General features: G+C 48.2%; 1 protein-coding gene across 6 annotated transcripts in view; it reads left to right on the plus strand.

Moving 5' to 3' along the window:
* fndc3a (fibronectin type III domain containing 3A) overlaps positions 1-20,053 on the plus strand; it is a 178,698-nt gene that overhangs the window by 99,247 nt on the left and 59,398 nt on the right. For 4 of the 6 annotated variants that reach the window (XM_036965065.1, XM_036965064.1, XM_036965066.1 and 1 more), the window contains 8 exons: positions 695-771; positions 3,594-3,840; positions 6,177-6,479; positions 11,208-11,266; positions 17,764-17,915; positions 18,070-18,129; positions 18,980-19,127; positions 19,323-19,501. In XM_036965065.1, coding sequence (XP_036820960.1) covers positions 695-771; positions 3,594-3,840; positions 6,177-6,479; positions 11,208-11,266; positions 17,764-17,915; positions 18,070-18,129; positions 18,980-19,127; positions 19,323-19,501 — 1,225 coding nt within the window. Of the gene's footprint in view, positions 1-694; positions 772-3,593; positions 3,841-6,176; positions 6,480-11,207; positions 11,267-13,552; positions 14,390-17,763; positions 17,916-18,069; positions 18,130-18,979; positions 19,128-19,322; positions 19,502-20,053 lie in introns of those variants that run through there. The other 2 variants (XM_036965069.1, XM_036965068.1) reach the window with 2 other exon arrangements.

The following is a 20,053-nucleotide window of genomic DNA, read 5'->3' on the forward strand; positions in this document are numbered from 1 at the left end:
CCTCTTTCTCCCTCTCTCTCCCCGCTCTCTCCTTCTTTCTCCCTCTTTCTCCCTCTTTCTCGCTCTCTCCCTCTCTCTCCCCGCTCTCTCCCCCTCTCTCCCCGCTCTCTCCCTCTTTCTCCCCTCTCTCCTTTTCCCTCTCCTTTTCCCTCTCCCTTTCTCCCCTCTCTCTCTCCCTCCCTCCCTCTCTTCCAATCTGCTGAGCTGTCAGTTTCTGCTAGCTTGCGGTTCAGTGCATCCCAAATGACTCCCTATTACCTAGCTAGTGCCTTTAGGTGAGGATTCCGGTGCCAGTTGGGATGAATCCATAACCACCTCAGACACAGGAGGATCGCTGTTATTCCTCAGAACTCCCTGTAAAGTTGTCTGTTCCGCTAACAGTGTAGTAGTTTTATCTGAGAGAGTCAGTTTGAAACTTTGATCGATTTTTTTTTTTTTTTTAGAAAATGCGCTGATGTACATCGATAGGCTCTCCAGGAGACTGATATATTGACTGAGTGGACTTGAGATCATTGAGATGGTTAGAAAATTCTCTATTGAACCAATGGGAGGTTATTGAAAATTAAATACAAAATCCGTCTGCCTTCTTCACGTATACAAGTTGACTTGAACTTTTGCCTGGGGGGGAGGGGGGGGGATAAATATATGACACAAATGTTTTAATCCTTGTTGATGTGTTTATTTTCCTCTGTAGGCCCTGCTCAGGTTCCCATGATGTCCCCTAATGGTTCAGTGCCTCCAATATATGTGCCTCCTGGATACGTTTCACAGGTATGCTCTCCCTCTCTTCCTGTCTCGTGGACACACAAACACACACCTACAATTTAAATTGGATTTGACCTTTGTAATGTACAGTGCCTTCAGAAAGTACTCCGACCCTTGACCTTTTAAAAATGTTGTTACATTACAGCCTGAATTTAAAATGTATTAAATGTAGATTTTTGGGGGGGTCACTGGCCTACACAAAGTACTCCGACCCCTTGACCTTTTTTAAATTTTGTTACATTACAGCCTGAATTTAAAATGTATTAAATTTAGATTTTTTGGGGGGTCACTGACCTGGAAGTGGAATCGGGTTTTTAGAAATGTTTTAGTCAATAAGCTGAAAATGTCTTAGAGTCGATAAGTTTTCAAGCCCTTTGTTGTGGCTTAAAGTTCAGGAGTAACAGTTTGCTTAACAAGTCACACGATAACTTGCTTTGTGTGCAATAATAGTGTTTAAACATATCTGTACCCCACACGTACAGTTAAGACCTGTAAGGTCCTCAATTGAGCAGTGAATTGGTAGATTAAATAAACGGAATATATAAAAAAGCAGATATTGAATATCCCTTTGAGCATGGTGAAGTTATTAATTACACTTTGGATGGTGTATCAATACACCCAGTCACTACAAAGATACAGGCTTCCTTCCTAACTCAGTTGCCGGAGAGGAAGGAAACCACTCAGGGATTTCACCAGGAGGCCAATGGTGACTTTCAAACCGTTACAATTTTTTTTACATTTTATAAAAATAAATATTTAACTAGGCGAGACAGTTGAGAACAAATTATTATTTACAATGACGGCCTACACCGGCTGGGCCAATTGTGCTCTGCCTTATGGGACTCCCATTCACAGCCGGATGTGATGCAGCCTGGATTCGAACCAGAGACTAGCGACGCCTCTTGCACTGAGATGCAGTGCCTTAGACCACTGTGCTACTCGGGAGCATGTACAGGAGGAAACTGAGGATGGCTCAACAACAGTGTAGTTACTCCAGAATGCTAAAGGACAGAGGGAAAAGAAGGAAGCCTGTACAGAACAAATATATATATATATACTCCAAAACATGCATCCTGTTTGCAATAAGGTACTAAAATAAAACTGCAACAAAAATTAAACTATATATTTTTGTCCTGAAAATGTTCGGAGCAAATCCAACACAACGCATCACTGAGTAACTGCCTCCATATTTTCAAGCATGTTGGTGGCTGTATCATGTTATGGGTATTTTTGTCATCGGCAAGAAGTAGGGAGTTTTTTAGGATAAAAATAAACTGAATAGGGCTTAGCACAGGCAAAATCCTAGAGCAAAACCTGGTTCAAGCTGCTGTCCACTGGACACCGGGAGATTAATTCACCTTTCAACAGGACAATAACCTAAAAAACAAGGCTAAATCTACACCCGAGTTGCTTAGAAAGAGGACATTGAATGTTCCTGACATTGAATGACATTGGCTTCAAAATCTATGTCAAGACTTGAACAATGGCTGTCTAGCAATGATCAACAACCAACCTGACAGATCTTGAAATATTTTTACAAGAATAATGTACACATATTGTATAATCCAGGTGTGCAAAGCTCTTAAGACTTACCCCGAAAGACTCACAGCTGTAATCACTCTTAGAGAATTACCCAGAAAGACACAGCTGTAATCACTCTTTGAGAATTACCCAGAAAGACACAGCTGTAATCGCTGCCGAAGTTGATTCTAACATGTATTGACTCCAGGTGTATGACTGCTTATGTAAATTAGATTTCTGTGTTTCATTTTCAAGACATTGCAAGAATAAAATTTTTAAAAAAAAACATGTTTTCACTGTCATTATGGGTTATTGTGTGCTGATGGGTGAAGAAAAAATGTTTTTTTTTTAATCCATTTTGAATTCAGGCTGTAACACATGTGGAATACTTTCAGAAGGCTCTGTAGATGCTTACACATACCCGTTCTCCTTCCATAAGTCTGATTTTGGCCTCCTGATTTCATGTCTGAATCACTCTACGTCCTCAGACACAATCAAACATTTGTAACCCCTAATAACCTGTTGTCTCAGATCATATACAGAAGTTACCAATAATAATTGTTGTTTTCTCTCTCTCTTTCTCTCCCCATCGCTCTCTCTCTCTCTCTCTCTCCCTCCCTACCTCGCTCTCTCTCCCTCCCGCTCTCGCTCTCTCTCCCTACCTCGCTCGCTCTCTCTCCCTACCTCGCTCGCTCTCTCTCCCTACCTCGCTCGCTCTCTCTCCCTACCTCGCTCGCTCTCTCTCCCTACCTCGCTCGCTCTCTCTCCCTACCTCGCTCGCTCTCTCTCCCTACCTCGCTCGCTCTCTCTCCCTACCTCGCTCGCTCTCTCTCCCTACCTCGCTCGCTCTCTCTCCCTACCTCGCTCGCTCTCTCTCCCTACCTCGCTCGCTCTCTCTCCCTACCTCGCTCGCTCTCTCTCCCTACCTCGCTCGCTCTCTCTCCCTACCTCGCTCCCTCTCTCTCCCTACCCCTCTCTCTCCCTACCCCTCTCGCTCCCTACCCCTCTCGCTCCCTACCCCTCTCGCTCCCTACCCCTCTCGCTCCCTACCCCTCTCGCTCCCTACCCCTCTCGCTCCCTACCCCTTTCGCTCCCTACCCCTCTCGCTCCCTACCTCTCTCGCTCCCTACCTCTCTCTCGCTCCCTACCTCTCTCTCGCTCCCTACCTCTCTCTCGCTCCCTACCTCTCTCTCGCTCCCTACCTCTCTCTCGCTCCCTACCTCTCTCGCTCGCTCCCTACCTCTCTCTCGCTCCCTACCTCTCTCTCGCTCTCTCTTCCTACCTCTCTCGCTCTCTCCGTCCATCAGATCATAGAGGAGAATGGAGTACGACGTGTTCTGGTCTTACCTCAGCAGCCAGAGTTCCACCCTGGGGGCCACTCCCCCCTGCACCACCCCCCTCCTCCACCCCACGCCCACCTGCCCGCCTTCATCCCCCACCCCGCCATGTTGCCCCCCCCACCCCACCTCTACACAGGCATGGCGGGGGGTGTGGGGGACATGAGCTCCCAGTATATACCACAGTACCACCCGGCACACATTTACTCAGAGCAGGGTGAGTATACACACTACATAGTATACGCTACACACCACATAGTGTACACTACATAGAATACACTTCATAGTGTACACTACATAGTATACACTACACACCACATAGTATACACTACATAGTATACACTACACACCACATAGTATACACTACATAGAATACTACACACTTCATAGTGTACACTACACACTACATAGTATGCACTACACACTACATAGTATGCGCTACACACTTCCTATTATGCACTACATAGTATAACCTACATACTACATAGTATACACTACACACTACATAGTATACACTACATAGTATACATTACACACTACATAGTATACACTATACACTATATGATATGTACTACATAGTATAAGCTACACACTACATAGTATACACTAAATAGTACACACTGTACACTACATACAGAGCATTCAGAAAGTATTCAGACCCCTTGACTTTTCCCAGATTTTGTTACTTTAGTCTTATTCTAAATTTGATTAAATTGTTGTTTTTCCTCATCAATCTACACACAGTAATGACAAAGCAAAAACAGGTTTATAGACATTTTAGCAAATTTATAAAATAAAATATGAAATGTGACATTTACATTAATATTCAGCCAATTTACTCTGTGTTAAAGAACCTTTGGCAGCGATAACAGCCTCAAGTCTTCTTGGGTATGACGCAACAAGCTTGGCACACCTGTATTTGGGGAGTTTCTCCCATTCTTCTCTGCAGATCCTCTCAAGCTCTGTCAGATTGAATGGGGAGCGTCGCTGCACAGCTATTTTCAGTTCTCTCCAGGGATGTTCGATCGGGTTCAAGTCCGGGCTCTGGCTGGGCCAATCAAGGAGATTCGGAGACTTGTCCCGAAGCCACTCCTGCATTGTCTTGGCTGTGTGCTTTGGGTCGTTTTCCTGTTGGAAGGTGAACCTTCACCCCAGTCTGAGGTCCAGAGCGCTCTGGAGCAGGTTTTCATTAAGGATCTCTCTGTATTTGCTCCGTTCATCTTTGTCTCGATCCTGACTAGTCTCCAGTCCCTGCCACTGAAAAAAAAACATCCCCACAGCATGATGCTGCCACCACCATGCTTCACCTTAGGGATGGTGCCAGGTTTCCTCCAGACGTGACACTTGGCATTCAGGCCAAAAAATAAAATCTTGGTTTCATCAGACCAGAGAATCTTGTTTAGTCCTTTAGGTGCCTGTTGGCAAACTCCAAGCAGGCTGTCATGTGCCTTTTACTGAGAAGTGGCTTCCGTCTGGCCACTCTACCATAAATACCTGATTGGTGTAGTGCTGCAGAGATGGTTGTCCTTCTGGAAGGTTCTCCCATCTCCATAGACGAACACTAGAGCTCTGTCAGAGTGACCATTGGATTCTTGGTCACCTCCCTGACCAAGGCCCTTCTCGCCTGATTGCTCAGTTTGGCCGGGCGGCCAGCTCTAGGAGGAGTCTTGGTGGTTCCAGACTTGTTCCGTTTGAGAACATAGTGGCCTCCAACATTGTTATTCTCAGTAATGTATTGGATTTGCTCCAAACACAACACTTTGTATTCAGGACAATTTTTTGTTGTTGTTGAATATTTGTATTCTGTACAGGCTTCCTTCTTTTCACTCTGTCATTTAGGTTAGTATTGTGGAGTAACTACAATGTTGTTGATCCATCCTCAGTTTTCTCCTATCACAGCCATTAAACTCTGTAACTGTTTTAAAGTCACCATTGGCCTCATGGTGAAATCCCTGAGTGGTTTCCTTCCTCTCCGGCAACTGAGTTAGGAAGGACGCCTGTATCTTTGTAGTGACTGGGTATATTGATACACCATCCAAAGTGTAATTAATAACTTCACCATGTTCAAAGGGATATTCTATGTCTGTTTTATATTTACCCATCTACCCTTCTTTTTTGAGTCATTGGAAAACCTCCCTGGTCTTTGTGGTTGAATCTGTGTTTAAAATTCACTGCTCAACTGAGGGACCTTACAGATAATTGTCTGTGGGGGTACAGAGATGAGGTAGTCATGACAAAAATCATATTAAGCATTATTATTGCACACAGAGTCCATACACCTTATTATGTGATTTGTTAAGCACATTTTTTACTAAACTTATTTAGGCTTGACATAACAAAAGGGGTAGTGTACTTATTGACTCAAGACAAATCTAAATTGAATCCATTTTAAATTCCGGCTGTAACCCTGTAATGTGGAATAAGTCAAGGGGTATGAATACTGTCTGAAGGCTCTGTGTGTGTGTCTGTACATACCTGTTCTGCATGTCTCTGTGTCTGTACTACATACCTGTTCTGTGTGTCTAAGTGTCTGTGTGTCTGGTCTCCTCCCAGTCTCGGCAGATTCTCATTCCCCACATGGACGCCCGCCGCCGTTCGTCCACCGCGACGAAAGGGCCAGCAAGACCTACGAGCGTCTGCAGAAGAAGCTCAAGGAGCGGCAAGGGGGAGAGAGAGGAGGAGGAGGTGGTCAGATGAAGGACAGCCCCCCTCCCTCGCCACAGAAGAGTCGAAGCACCCCCCCCTCCATGGACAGTATCTACAATGGGGTGGTTGGAGGAGGGAAGGGGCTGGAGGCTGAACTGGGACAGGGACAGACCAGCACCACCGCCAAGCAGATGGAGAAAGAACCTGGAGGTAAGGAGGGCCAGTGGCCCGAGGGGTGGCTATTTAAGCTGAAGGAGAGGACCAGGGGTTGGGTCAGGGGCTGGGTCAGGGGTTGGGACAGGAACAGGGGCTGGGTCAGGGGTTGGGACCAGGGGCTGGGCCAGGAACAGGGGCTGGGTCAGGGGTTGGGACCAGGGGCTGGGACAGGAACAGGGGCTGGGTCAGGGGTTGGGACAGGAACAGGGGCTGGGTCAGGGGTTGGGACCAGGGGCTGGGTCAGGGGTTGGGACAAAGGGCTGGGCCAGGAACAGGGGCTGGGTCAGGGGTTGGGACAGGAACAGGGGCTGGGTCAGGGGTTGGGACAAGGGGCTGGGCCAGGGGTTGGGACAAGGGGCTGGGCCAGGAACAGGGGCTGGGCCAGGAACAGGTGCTGGGCCAGGACCAGGGGCTGGGCCAGGACCAGGGGCTGAGACAGGACCAGGGGCTGGGACAGGACCAGGGGCTGGGACAGGACCAGGGGCTGGGACAGGACCAGGGGCTGGGACAGGACCAGGGGCTGGGACAGGACCAGGGGCTGGGACAGGAACAAGGGCTGGGACAGGAACAGGGGCTGGGTCAAGGGGCTGGGAAAGGAACGGGCTGGGACGGGAACAGGGGCTGGGTCAGGGGCTGGGACAGGAACAGGGGCTGGGACAAGGGGCTGGGTCAGGGGCTGGGACAGGAACAGGGGCTGTGACAAGGGGCTGGGCGAAGGGGCAGTGGTGGAAAAAGTACCCAATTGCAACACTTTGCTTGACACCCAGCGTCGTAACACATTATGACATGGTCATAATACCATAAGACATAATAATGGTAGCAATACCCCATAATGACATCATAATACCCCATAATGACATCACAATACCCCGTAATTACAAAACGAATACAGGTTTTTAGACATTTTTGCAAATTTATTACAAATATGAAACTAATACCTTATTTACATGAGTATTCAGACCCTTTGTTATGAGACTCTAAATTGATCTCAGGTGCATCCTGTTTCCATTGATCATCCTTGAGATGTTTCTACAACATGGAGTCCCCCTGTGGTCAATTCAATTGGTTGGACATGATTTGGAAAGGCACACACCTGTCTATATAAGGTTCCACAGTTGACGTTGCATGTCAGAGCAACAACCAAACCATGAGGTCGAAGGAACTGTCCGTAGAGCTCCGAGACAGGATTGTGTCGATGCACAGACCTGGGGAAGGATACCAAAACATTTCTGCAGCATTGAAGGTCCCCAAGAACACAGTGGCCTCCATCATTCTTAAATGGAAGAAGTTTGGAACCACTAAGACTCTTCCTAGAGCTGGCCGCCCGGCCAAACTGACCAATCGAGGGGAAAAGTGCCTTGGTCAGGGAGATGACCAAGAACCCGATGGTCACTCTGACAGAGCTTCTGTGGAGATGGGAGAACCTTCCAGATGGACAACCATCTCTCAACCAATCAGGCCTTTTATGGTAGTGAAATGCACTGAATATTCAGCCCTGTTGTGACATAGAATGTTATTTTTTGACTGGCTATGACAAAAACAAAACTACACAAGGACATACATTCCATTACACCAGGTATTCCCAAACTGGGGGTCAGGGGTCAAATAAAAATGTAATTCGCAATTTTTTAAAACATTTTTTTTCTTCTCTCTCTCGCCTGAGTAGCCTCGTTTCACTGCCAAAAAAATGAAATTAAACCATCTAGTGTTCAGCGAAATAACAACACAATGTCAAATACAGGTAGCCTCGTCAAATAATTAACATCCAATCACATTAACCGTTACTCTCTGGTGGAAATGAGTCCCCAGGCATTTTGTCATATTACTATCCATTTATTAGTAGCGTAATTAATAATTATACATTATTGAAGTAGATTGAATAGAATAACTTTGATACATCGTTTACTTTTATATCAGAACCGAACGCAATGTGTCAGTGAGTAACCAGATCACCAACACCAGTAACCAGATCACCAACACCAGTAACCAGATCACCAACACCAGTAACCAGATCACCAACACCAGTAACCAGATCACCAACACTCAGCTGTTGGGATCCCCAGGGCTTTACCCTATTAAAACCAGTTTTTCAACCACACCACATTTCTTGTTAGTCGGTTCTTGCATGTCGGTTAGGACATCTACTTTGTTCATGACACAAGTCATTTTTCCAACAATTTTCTACAGACAGATTATTTCACTTATAATTCACTGTATCACAATTCCAGTGGTTCAGTAGTTTACATACATTAAGTTGACTGTGCCTTTAAATAGCTTGGAAAATTCCAGAAAATTATGTAATGGCAGAAACAAAATTTTAGACCCTTCATCCTTGGGAGCAATTTCCAAATTCCTGAAGGTTATTCTGTTAATCTGTATAAACAATAGTACGTAATTATAAACACCATGGGACCACGCAGCCGTCATACCGCTCAGGAAGGAGACACATTCTGTCTCCTAGAGATGAACATACTTTGGTGTGAAAAGGGCAAATCAATCCCAGAACAACAGCAAAGGACCTTGTGAAGATGCTGGAGGAAACCGGTACAAAAGTGTCTATATCCACAGTTAAACGAGTCCTATATCGACATAACCTGAAAGACCTCTCAGCAAGGAAGAAGCCACTAATCGGTTTGCAACTGCACATGGGGACAAAGATCATACTTTTTGGAGAAATGTCCTCTGGTCTGATGAAACAAAAATAGAACAGTTTGGCCATAATGACCATCGTTATGTTTGGAGGAAAAAGGGGGAGGCTTGCAAGAAGAACACCATCCCAACCTTGAAGCACGGGGGTGGCAGCATCATGTTGTGGGGTGCTTTTCTGCAGAAGGGACTGGTGCACTTCACAAAATAGTTGGCATCATGAGGGAAAATGATGTGGATATATTGAAGCAACATCTCAAGACGACAGTCAGGAAGTTAAAGCTTGGTCGTAAATGGGTCTTCCAAATGGACAATGACCCCAAGCATACTTCCAAAGTTGTGGCAAAATGGCTTATGGACAACAATGTCAAGGTATTGGAGTGGCTATCACAAAGCCCTGACCTCAATCCTACAGAAAAGTTACATCAGCTCTGTCAGGAGGAATGGGCCAAAATTCACCCAACTTATTGTGGGAAGCTTGCGGAAGGCTACCCAAAACGTTTGACCCAAGTTAAACAATTGAAAGGCAATGCTACTAAATACTAATTCAGTGTATGTAAACTTCTGACCCACTGGGAATGTGATGAAAGAAATAAAAGCTGAAATAAATCATTGTCTCTACTTTTTTTCTGACGTTTCACACTGTAAAAATAAAGTGGTGATCCTAACTGAGCTAAGACGGGGAATTTTTACTCTGATTAAATGTCAGGAATTGTGAAAACTGAGTTTAAATGTATTTGGCTAAGGTCTATGTAAACCTCCGACTTCAGCTGTAGGTGTTCCTTTTGTCCAGGTTGGAAAGGGCACTGTTGAGTACCATAGAGATTGCATTATCTGTGGATCTGTTGGGGCGGTATGCAAATTGGAGTGGGTCTAGGGTTTCTGGGATAATGGTGTTGATGTGAGCCATGACCAGCCTTTCAAAGCACTTAATGGCTACTGATGTGAGTGCTACGGGTCAGTAGTCATTTATGCAGGTTAGTGTTGTTGGGCACAGGGACTATGGTGGTCTGCTTGAAACATGTTGGTATTACAGACTCAGACAGGGAGAGATTGAAAATGTCAGTGAAGACACTTGCCAGTTTGTCAGCGCATGCTCACAGTACACGTCCTGGTAATCCGTCTGGCCCTGCGTCCTTGTGAATGTTTACCTGTTTAAAGGTCTTACTCACATCGGCTACGGAGATCACAGTCGTCTGGAACAGCTGATGCTCTCATGCATGTTTCAGTGTTACTTGCCCTTTGTAGTCTGTAAAAGTTTGAAGCCACATCCGACGAGCGTCGGACCCGGCGTAGTACGATTCAATCATAGTCCTGTATTGATGCTTTGCCTGTTTGATGTCGGAGGGCAAAGCGAGATTTCTTACAAGCTTCCGGATTAGCTTCCATGCTTCTACACCTGCATTGTTTGCTGTTTGGGGTTTTAGGCTGGGTTTCTGTACAGCACTTTGAGATATCAGCTGATGTACGAAGGGCTATGTAAATACATTTTATTTGATTTGATAGAGTCCTGCTCCTTGAGAGTGGCAGCTCTACCCTTTAACTCAGTGTGGATGTTGCCTGTAAATCCATTGCTTTCTGGTTGGGGTATGTACGTACGGTCACTGTGGGGACAACATCATCGACGTACTTATTGTTGAAGCCAGTGACTGATGTGGTGTACTTCTCAATGCCATCGGAAGAATCCCGGAACCTATTCCAGTCTGTGCTCGCATAACAGTCCTGTAGCTTAGTGTCATTTTAATTATTTTAGTAGACTCTCTTATCCAGGGTGACTTTTATCTTTCATCTTAAGATGGTCGAGGTGAGACAACCACATCACAGTCGTAGTGAAGTACATGTTTTCCCCTCAATAACAAAGTTATCATCTTAGTCGGCGCTAGTGGGTAGTGACTCTGCTGTCCTTGCATCAAGGGGGAAGCTGGTCCCACCATTGGGGTTCAAGGACAGAGAAGAGTTTTGACTGTACATGAATGGACTGTTACCCTGGGATTAACATGTATGATGAATCTGTGTTTTGTGCGTAATAAATTGCATAACTTAATATCGTAATTTCTTCTGTGTGTCTCCTTCTAGACATGGATAAAGAGGCTCAGCTCCTACAAGCCCTGTTGAACACTGTCAGTAAACCAGTGGTGAGTGTCTCTCTGTGTCTTGTCTTTCATATCATGGACTTTACATACCATAATATTTAATGCACAATGGCCGCAGATGTAATTGCAGGGTAGGGTGAAATTCTTCTGCTCGGAGCTCCAACAATGTAGGTCACAGAGAAGTGAATGAAACAATATTACAATAATAGTAATAATACTAAGTGAAATAATATAATACTGGGGGGTGGCAGGACAGGGGGGTTTTGGATGGGGGTTAGCTGACTGGGGGGTGGAAGGACAGGGGGGTAGCTGACTGAGGGGTGGCAGGACAGGGCGGTTAGCTGACTGGGGGTTAGCTGACTGGGGGGTGGAAGGACAGTGGGGTTAGCTGATTGGGGGTTAGCTGATTGGGGGTTAGCTGATTGGGGGTTAGCTGACTGGGGGGGTGGCAGGACAGGGGGGGTTAGCTGATTGGGGGTTAGCTGACTGGGGGTGGCAGGACAGGGGGGGTTAGCTGATTGGGGGTTAGCTGATTGGGGGGTGGCAGCACAGGGGGTTAGCTGATTGGGGGTTAGCTGATTGGGGGGTGGCAGGACAGGGGGGTTAGCTGATTGGGGGTTAGCTGATTGGGGGGTGGGGTAGGGTAGCGACTGGGGGGTTTTGGATGGGTGGGGGTAGCTGACTGGGGGGTGTTGATGGGGGGAGGTAGCTGACTGGGAGGGTAGCTGACTGGGGGGTGTTGGATGGGTGGGGGTAGCTGACAGGGGGGTGTTGGATGGGGGTTAGCTGACTGGGGGGTGGAAGGACAGGGGGGTAGCTGACTGAGGGGTGGCAGGACAGGGCGGTTAGCTGACTGGGGGTTAGCTGACTGGGGGGTGGAATGACAGGGGGGTTAGCTGATTGGGGGTTTGCTGATTGGGGGTTAGCTGACTGGGTGGGTGGCAGGACAGGGGGTTAGCTGACTGAGGGTTAGCTGACTGGGGGGTGGCAGAACAGGGGGGGTTAGCTGATTGGGGGTTAGCTGATTGGGGGTTAGCTGACTGGGGGGGTGGCAGGACAGGGGGGGTTAGCTGATTGGGGGTTAGCTGACTGGGGGGTGGCAGGACAGGGGGGGTTAGCTGATTGGGGGTTAGCTGATTGGGGGGTGGCAGCACAGGGGGTTAGCTGATTGGGGGTTAGCTGATTGGGGGGTGGCAGGACAGGGGGGTTAGCTGATTGGGGGGTGTTGGATGGGGGTTAGCTGATTGGGGGGTGTTGGATGGGGGGTTAGCTGATTGGGGGTTAGCTGATTGGGGGGTGGGGTAGGGTAGCGACTGGGGGGTTTTGGATGGGTGGGGGTAGCTGACTGGGGGGTGTTGATGGGGGGGAGGTAGCTGACTGGGAGGGTAGCTGACTGGGGGGTGTTGGATGGGTGGGGGTAGCTGACAGGGGGGTGTTGGATGGGGGTTAGCTGACTGGGGGGTGGAAGGACAGGGCGGTTAGCTGACTGGGGGGTGGAAGGACAGGGGGGTTAGCTGATTGGGGGTTAGCTGATTGGGTGTTAGCTGACTGGGTGGGTGGCAGGACAGGGGGTTAGCTGACTGAGGGTTAGCTGACTGGGGGGTGGCAGGACAGGGGGGTTAGCTGATTGGGGGTTAGCTGATTGGGGGGGGGCGGCACAGGGGGGTTAGCTGATTGTAGTTAGCTGATTGGGGGTTAGCTGATTGGGGGTGGCAGGACAGGGGGGTTAGCTGATTGGGGGGTGTTGGATGGGGGTTAGCTGATTGGGGGGTGTTGGATGGGGGGTTAGCTGATTGGGGGGTTAGCTGATTGGGGGGTGGGGTAGGGTAGCTGACTGGGGGGTTTTGGATGGGTGGGGGTAGCTGACTGGGGGGTGTTGATGGGGGGAGGTAGCTGACTGGGAGGGTAGCTGACTGGGGGGTGTTGGATGGGTGGGTGAGCTGACTGGGGGGTGTTGGATGGGGGGAGGTAGCTGACTGGGAGGGTATTGGATAGGGGGGTGTAGCTGACTGGGGGGTGTTGGATGGGGTTGGCTGACTGGGGGGTGGTAGGATAAGGGGGATTGCTGACTGGGGGTGGTAGGATGGGGGGTAGCTGACTGGGGGTGGTAGGATGGGGGTTAGCTGACTGGGGGATTGGTAGGATATGGGGGGTAGCTGACTGGGGGGTTGGTAGGATATGGGGGGTTGCTGACTGGGGGGTTGGTAGGATGGGGGGGATTGCTGACTGGGGGTGGTAGGGTGGGGGGGCCGGGGTAGCTGAATGGGGGGTGGTTGCATGGAGGGGCAGGGGTACTTGTCTGGGCGGTGGTAGGTCAGGAAGGGGGCAGAGTTAGCTGACTGTGGGGTGGTAGGTCAGGAGAAGGGCAGGGGTAGCTGACTGCTACAGAACTACAGAACGGACCAGTTATTAGCTACAGAACTGAGGAAGTATGGAGGAGGTATTAGCTACAGAACGGAGGAGGTATTAGCTACAGAACAGAGGAGGTATTAGCTACAGAACGGAGGAGGTATGGAGGAGGTATTAGCTACAGAACAGAGGAGGTATTAGCTACAGAACGGAGGAGGTATTAGCTACAGAACTATTAGCTACAGAACGGAGGAGGTATTAGCTACAGAACGGAGGAGGTATTAGCTACAGAACAGAGGAGGTATTAGATACAGAACAGAGGAGGTATTAGCTACAGAACGGAGGAGGTATTAGCTACAGAACGGAGGAGGTATTAGCTACAGAACGGTGGAGGTATTAGCTACAGAACGGAGGAGGTATTAGCTACAGAACGGAGGAGCAATGGATGAGGTATTAGCTACAGAACAGAGGAGGTATGGAGGAGGTGTTGGCTACAGGACAGAGGAGGTGTTGGCTACAGGACACTACAGGACAGAGGAGGTGTTGGCTACAGGACAGAGGAGGTGTTTGCTACAGGACAGAGGAGGTGTTTGCTACAGGACAGAGGAGGTGTTTGCTACAGGACAGAGGAGGTGTTTGCTACAGGACAGAGGAGGTGGTTGCTACAGGACAGAGGAGGTGTTGGCTACAGGACAGAGGAGGTGTTGGCTACAGGACAGCGGAGGTGTTTGCTACAGGACAGAGGAGGTGTTGGCTACAGGACAGCGGAGGTGTTTGCTACAGGACAGAGGAGGTGTTGGCTACAGGACAGCGGAGGTAATGCTATTGATGTCTGATCTGATGAGGACTTAACTGGTCTTTTTGTTGGATTACGAGTGGAGATTTTACCCTAATCATGTTGGAGTCAATGAGTAGGCCTAATGTCTTTCTGTTCTGAATCTGATTTATTTTAAGGTGCTGGAGCAGATCAAAGCTCTAATGAAGAACCACTTTTCCTTCCTTCGTACCATGCAGGATTAGTCTGGTGCAGTCACAGACTTGCATCCCAATTGGCACCCTATTCCCTATGTAGTGCACTACTTTTGACCAGATAGGGTGCCATTTGGGACGCAAGCCCAAGCCTTTGTTTAATAACCCGGCAAGCTCCAGCTGTTGGATGAGAACTGGAAATAGAATGTATTGAACCTTGTATGAGATGATTCTCGTCATCATGCCTGTCTCTGTCATCAATGTCTGATGTCAGACCCATGTAAAGTACCAAAACATTTGACAGAGAGATGGGGAGGTTTGGAGATGGAGAGAGATGGGGGAGGTTTGGAGAGAGAGATGGGGAGGTTTGGAGAGAGAGATGGGGAGGTTTGGAGAGAGAGATGGGGGAGGTTTGGAGAGAGAGATGGGGGAGGTTTGGAGAGAGAGATGGGGAGGTTTGGAGAGAGAGATGGGGGAGGTTTGGAGAGAGAGATGGGGGAGGTTTGGAGAGAGAGATGGGGGAGGTTTGGAGAGAGAGATGGGGGAGGTTTGGAGAGAGAGATGGGGGAGGTTTGAAGATGGAGAGAGTGAGGGGGAGGTTTGAAGATGGAGAGAGTGAGGGGGAGGTTTGGAGATGGAGAGAGTGAGGGGGAGGTTTGGAGATGGAGAGAGTGAGGGGGAGGTTTGGAGATGGAGAGAGTGAGGGGGAGGTTTGGAGATGGAGAGAGTGAGGGGGAGGTTTGGAGAGAGTGAGAGTGAGGGGGAGGTTTGGAGATGGAGAGAGATGGGGGAGGTTTGGAGATGGAGAGAGATGGGGGAGGTTTGGAGATGGAGAGAGATGGGGGAGGTTTGGAGATGGAGAGAGATGGGGGAGGTTTGGAGAGAGAGATGGGGAAGGTTTGGAGAGAGAGATGGGGAGGTTTAGAGATGGAGAGAGAGGATGAAGGGGGGGTAGTATTCTCCTCCTGTGAGACATACTGGCCCCAGCTCAGTGGGTAGACACTACACAGACAGAGGTGAGGACGGACAGACAGACAGGGGTTGATTGCGTTCTTCCATGTAGTGAACTGTTCCTGACTTCCTGTCAGTATATGATACCGGCCCTACTATCTCTACCGGCCCTACTATCTCTACCGGCCCTACTATCTCTACCTGCCCTACTATCTCTACCTGCCCTACTATCTCTACTAGCCCTACTATCTATCTATCTCTACTAGCCCTACTATCTCTACTAGCCCTACTATCTCTACTAGCCCTACTATCTCTACCTGCCCTACTATCTCTACTAGCCCTACTATCTCTACTAGCCCTACTATCTATCTATCTCTACTAGCCCTACTATCTCTACTAGCCCTACTATCTCTACTAGCCCTACTATCTCTACCTGCCCTACTATCTCTACTAGCCCTACTATCTATCTATCTCTACTAGCCCTACTATCTCTACTTGCCCTACTATCTCTACTAGCCCTACTATCTCTACCTGCCCTACTATCGCTACTAGCCCTACTATCTATCTATCTCTACTAGCCCTACTATCTCTACTAGCCCTACTATCTCTACTAGCCCTACTATCTCTACCTGCCCTACTATCTCTACTAGCCCTACTATCTATCTATCTCTACTAGCCCTACTATCTCTACTTGCCCTACTATCTCTACTAGCCCTACTATCTCTACCTGCCCTACTAGCCCTACTATCTCTACTAGCCCTACTATCTCTACTAGCCCTACTATCTCTACTAGCCCTACTATCTCTACTATCTCTACTAGCCCTACTATCTCTACTAGCCCTACTATCTCTACTAGCCCTACTATCTCTACTAGCCCTACTATCTCTACTAGCCCTACTATCTCTACCGGCCCTACTATCTCTACCTGCCCTACTATCTCTACTAGCCCTACTATCTATCTATCTCTACCTGCCCTACTAGCCCTACTATCTCTACTAGCTCTACTAGCCCTTCTATCTATCTATCGCTACTAGCCCTACTATCTATCTATCTCTACCTGCCCTACTAGCCCTACTAGCCCTACTATCTCTACTAGCTCTACTATCTCTACTATCTCTACTAGCCCTTCTATCTATCTATCTATCGCTACTAGCCCTACTATCTATCTATCTCTACCTGCCCTACTAGCCCTACTATCTCTACCTGCCCTACTAGCCCTACTATCTCTACTAGCCCTACTATCTCTACTAGCCCTACTATCTCTACTAGCCCTACTATCTATCTATCTCTACTAGCCCTGCTATCTCTACTAGCCCTACTATATCTACCTGCCCTACTAGCCCTACTATCTCTACTAGCTCTATTATCTCTACTAGCCCTACTATCTCTACTAGCCCTTCTATCTATCTATCGCTACTAGCCCTACTATCTATCTATCTCTACCTGCCCTACTAGCCCTACTATCTCTACTAGCTCTACTATCTACTAGCCCTACTATCTCTAATTGCCCTACTATCTCTACCTGCCCTACTATCTCTACTAGCCCTACTATCTACTAGCCCTACTATCTCTAATTGCCCTACTATCTCTACCTGCCCTACTATCTCTACTAGCCCTACTATCTCTACTAGCCCTACTATCTCTACTAGCCCTACTATCTCTACTAGCCCTACTATCTCTACTAGCCCTACTAGCCCTACTATCTCTACTAGCCTGACTATCTATCTATCTCTACTAGCCCTTCTATCTATCTATCTCTACCTGCCCTACTAGCCCTACTATCTCTACCTGCCCTACTAGCCCTACTATCTCTACTAGCCCTACTATCTCTACTAGCCCTACTATCTCTACTAGCCCTACTATCTATCTATCTCTACTAGCCCTACTATCTCTACTAGCCCTACTATCTCTACTAGCCCTACTATCTCTACTAGCCCTACTATCTATCTATCTCTACTAGCCCTACTATCTCTACTAGCCCTACTATCTCTACTTTGTACTCCCTGACGAAGGCTATGCAGAAAATATTGAAGATGTTTTGAAGTATATGATGAGTTCCTTGGTTCTCTCTGTTTTGCCGTTGGTTGCTGCTGTGGATTTGCTCTGTAAAGGAGTTTAATGCATTAGACTTTCACCCTTTCCTTTTGTTTAGTCAGTTTGCTGAGAATCTGGTCATTTTTCTTCTGAAGGACACTAATTAGTAGTGAGCAACAGATACATATTTCTCTAATCCTGAACCTCGGCTGATTCCGTCTTGTGTAACCCTCCAGGTGACAGACATCCAGGCCAAAGGGGCAGTGTTGAGCTGGGTGGCCCCCAGCAGGGCAGAGGGAGAGGGGGTCAGCCCCTCCCTGGAGCCTCTCAGTTACGATGTGTCCATCTCCTACAGCGGCAAGGACGGGAAGTACACCAGCATGTACAGGTAGGGATGCCGTGTGTGTTTGTGTGCTGGTTTGCACGTCATCCTTGGCTATCCTGCATGCCAATGGACTGTCGTTCCCTACTGAAATGATGTGGTACTAAATGTCTCCCCTGTTTCCTCTGATGGGGGTTTTCTCTCTCCTCTCCTGTACCAGTGGTGAACAACTAAGTGTAACTTTAGAAGACCTGAGGCCAGCAACAGACTACCACGTCAGGTTGGTACAACTACTGTTCAGGGCCCCTCTGTGTGCTCTAATCAGTCATACAGCTGTCTGTCTGTGTGCTCTAATCAACCATACAGCTGTCTGTCTGTGTGCTCTAATCAACCGTACAGCTGTCTGTCTGTGTGCTCTAATCAACCATACAGCTGTCTGTCTGTGTGCTCTAATCAACCGTACAGCTGTCTGTCTGTGTGCTCTAATCAACCGTACAGCTGTCTGTCTGTCTGTGCTCCAATCAACTGTACAGCTGTCTGTCTGTGTGCTCTAATCAACCGTACAGCTGTCTGTCTGTGTGCTCTAATCAACCGTACAGCTGTCTGTCTGTGTGCTCTAATCAACCGTACAGCTGTCTGTCTGTGTGCTCTAATCAACCGTACAGCTGTCTGTCTGTGTGCTCTAATCAACCATACAGCTGTCTGTCTGTCTGTATGTGCTCTAATCAACCGTACAGCTGTCTGTCTGTGTGCTCTAATCAACCGTACAGCTGTCTGTCTGTGTGCTCTAATCAACCGTACAGCTGTCTGTGTGCTCTAATCAACCATACAGCTGTCTGTCTGTCTGTATGTGCTCTAATCAACCATACAGCTGTCTGTCTGTGTGCTCTAATCAACCGTACAGCTGTCTGTCTGTGTGCTCTAATCAACCGTACAGCTGTCTGTCTGTGTGCTCTAATCAACCATACAGCTGTCTGTCTGTCTGTATGTGCTCTAATCAACCGTACAGCTGTCTGTCTGTGTGCTCTAATCAACCGTACAGCTGTGTGTCTGTGTGGTCTAATCAACCGTACAGCTGTCTGTCCATAATGTCTCTTGTCAAAAGTAGTGCACTCTGTCTCTCTCTCCAGGGTCCTGGCCGTGTGTTCAGGGCAGTGTTTACGCGGCAGTCCGTCCGAGGCAGTAGCCTTCACCACCCGGAGCTGCGAACCAGACCCCCCCTGCCCCCCCAGAAAGGCCAGTGGCTCCAAGAGCAGCACCCTCGTCCTCCAGTGGAAGGTACTGTACCTTTTTTTGTAGAGCCTATTCATGCTCTTGTAAAAACAATATGCTGTAACTGTTGTGGGGTTCAACAGCACAGTGGATGCTGTACTATGTCAGATTCCTGTTAGTGTGTGTGTGTGTGTGTGTACCACTGGGCCTGGAATGAATGGGATGTTAATTGAGAGTAATCAAGATGTCGTGCTTCCACAGGCCCCGTGTGACAACGGCTCCAAAATCCAGAACTACACGCTCCAGTGGGACGAGGGGAAGGGGACCGGGGGTTATGAGCAGTGTTACTATGGACCTCAGAAGCAGTATCGAGTCACCAAGCTCTCTCCAGCTTCAAGATACTCCTTCCGCCTCGCAGCCAAAAACGACATGGGTATAAGGTACGTGGCTAACTCAACGCTATTTTCTCCTGGACACAGTGATGACGGGCCACGTACTGTCTCTACTGTCTCTACGGGTCAAATAGTGTCTCTACGGGCCAAATAGTGTCTCTACGGGCCAAGTACTGTCTCCTCCTTCCTGTCCTCTCTCCTCCACTCTCTCTCCCTCTCTCTCTCCTCTTCTTCTCTCTCTCCTTCTCTCTCTCCCTCTCTCTCCCTCTCTCTCCCTCTCTCTCTCTCTCTCTCTCTCTCTCTCTCTCTCTCTCTCTCTCTCTCTCTCTCTCTCTCTCTCTCTCTCTCTCTCTCTCTCTCTCTCCCTCTCTCTCTCTCCCTCTCTCTCTCCTTCTCTCTCTCCTTCTCTCTCTCCCTCTCTCTCCCTCTCTCTCCCTCTCTCTCTCTCTCTCTCTCTCTCTCTCTCTCTCTCTCTCTCTCTCTCTCTCTCTCTCCCTCTCTCTCTCCCTCTCTCTCTCCCTCTCTCTCTCCTTCTCTCTCTCCTTCTCTCTCTCTCTCTCTCTCTCTCTCTCCCTCTCTCTCTCCCTCTCTCTCCCTCTC

This window comes from Oncorhynchus mykiss, chromosome 27 (genome assembly GCF_013265735.2).
Source record: "Oncorhynchus mykiss isolate Arlee chromosome 27, USDA_OmykA_1.1, whole genome shotgun sequence".
NCBI lineage: Eukaryota > Metazoa > Chordata > Actinopteri > Salmoniformes > Salmonidae > Oncorhynchus > Oncorhynchus mykiss.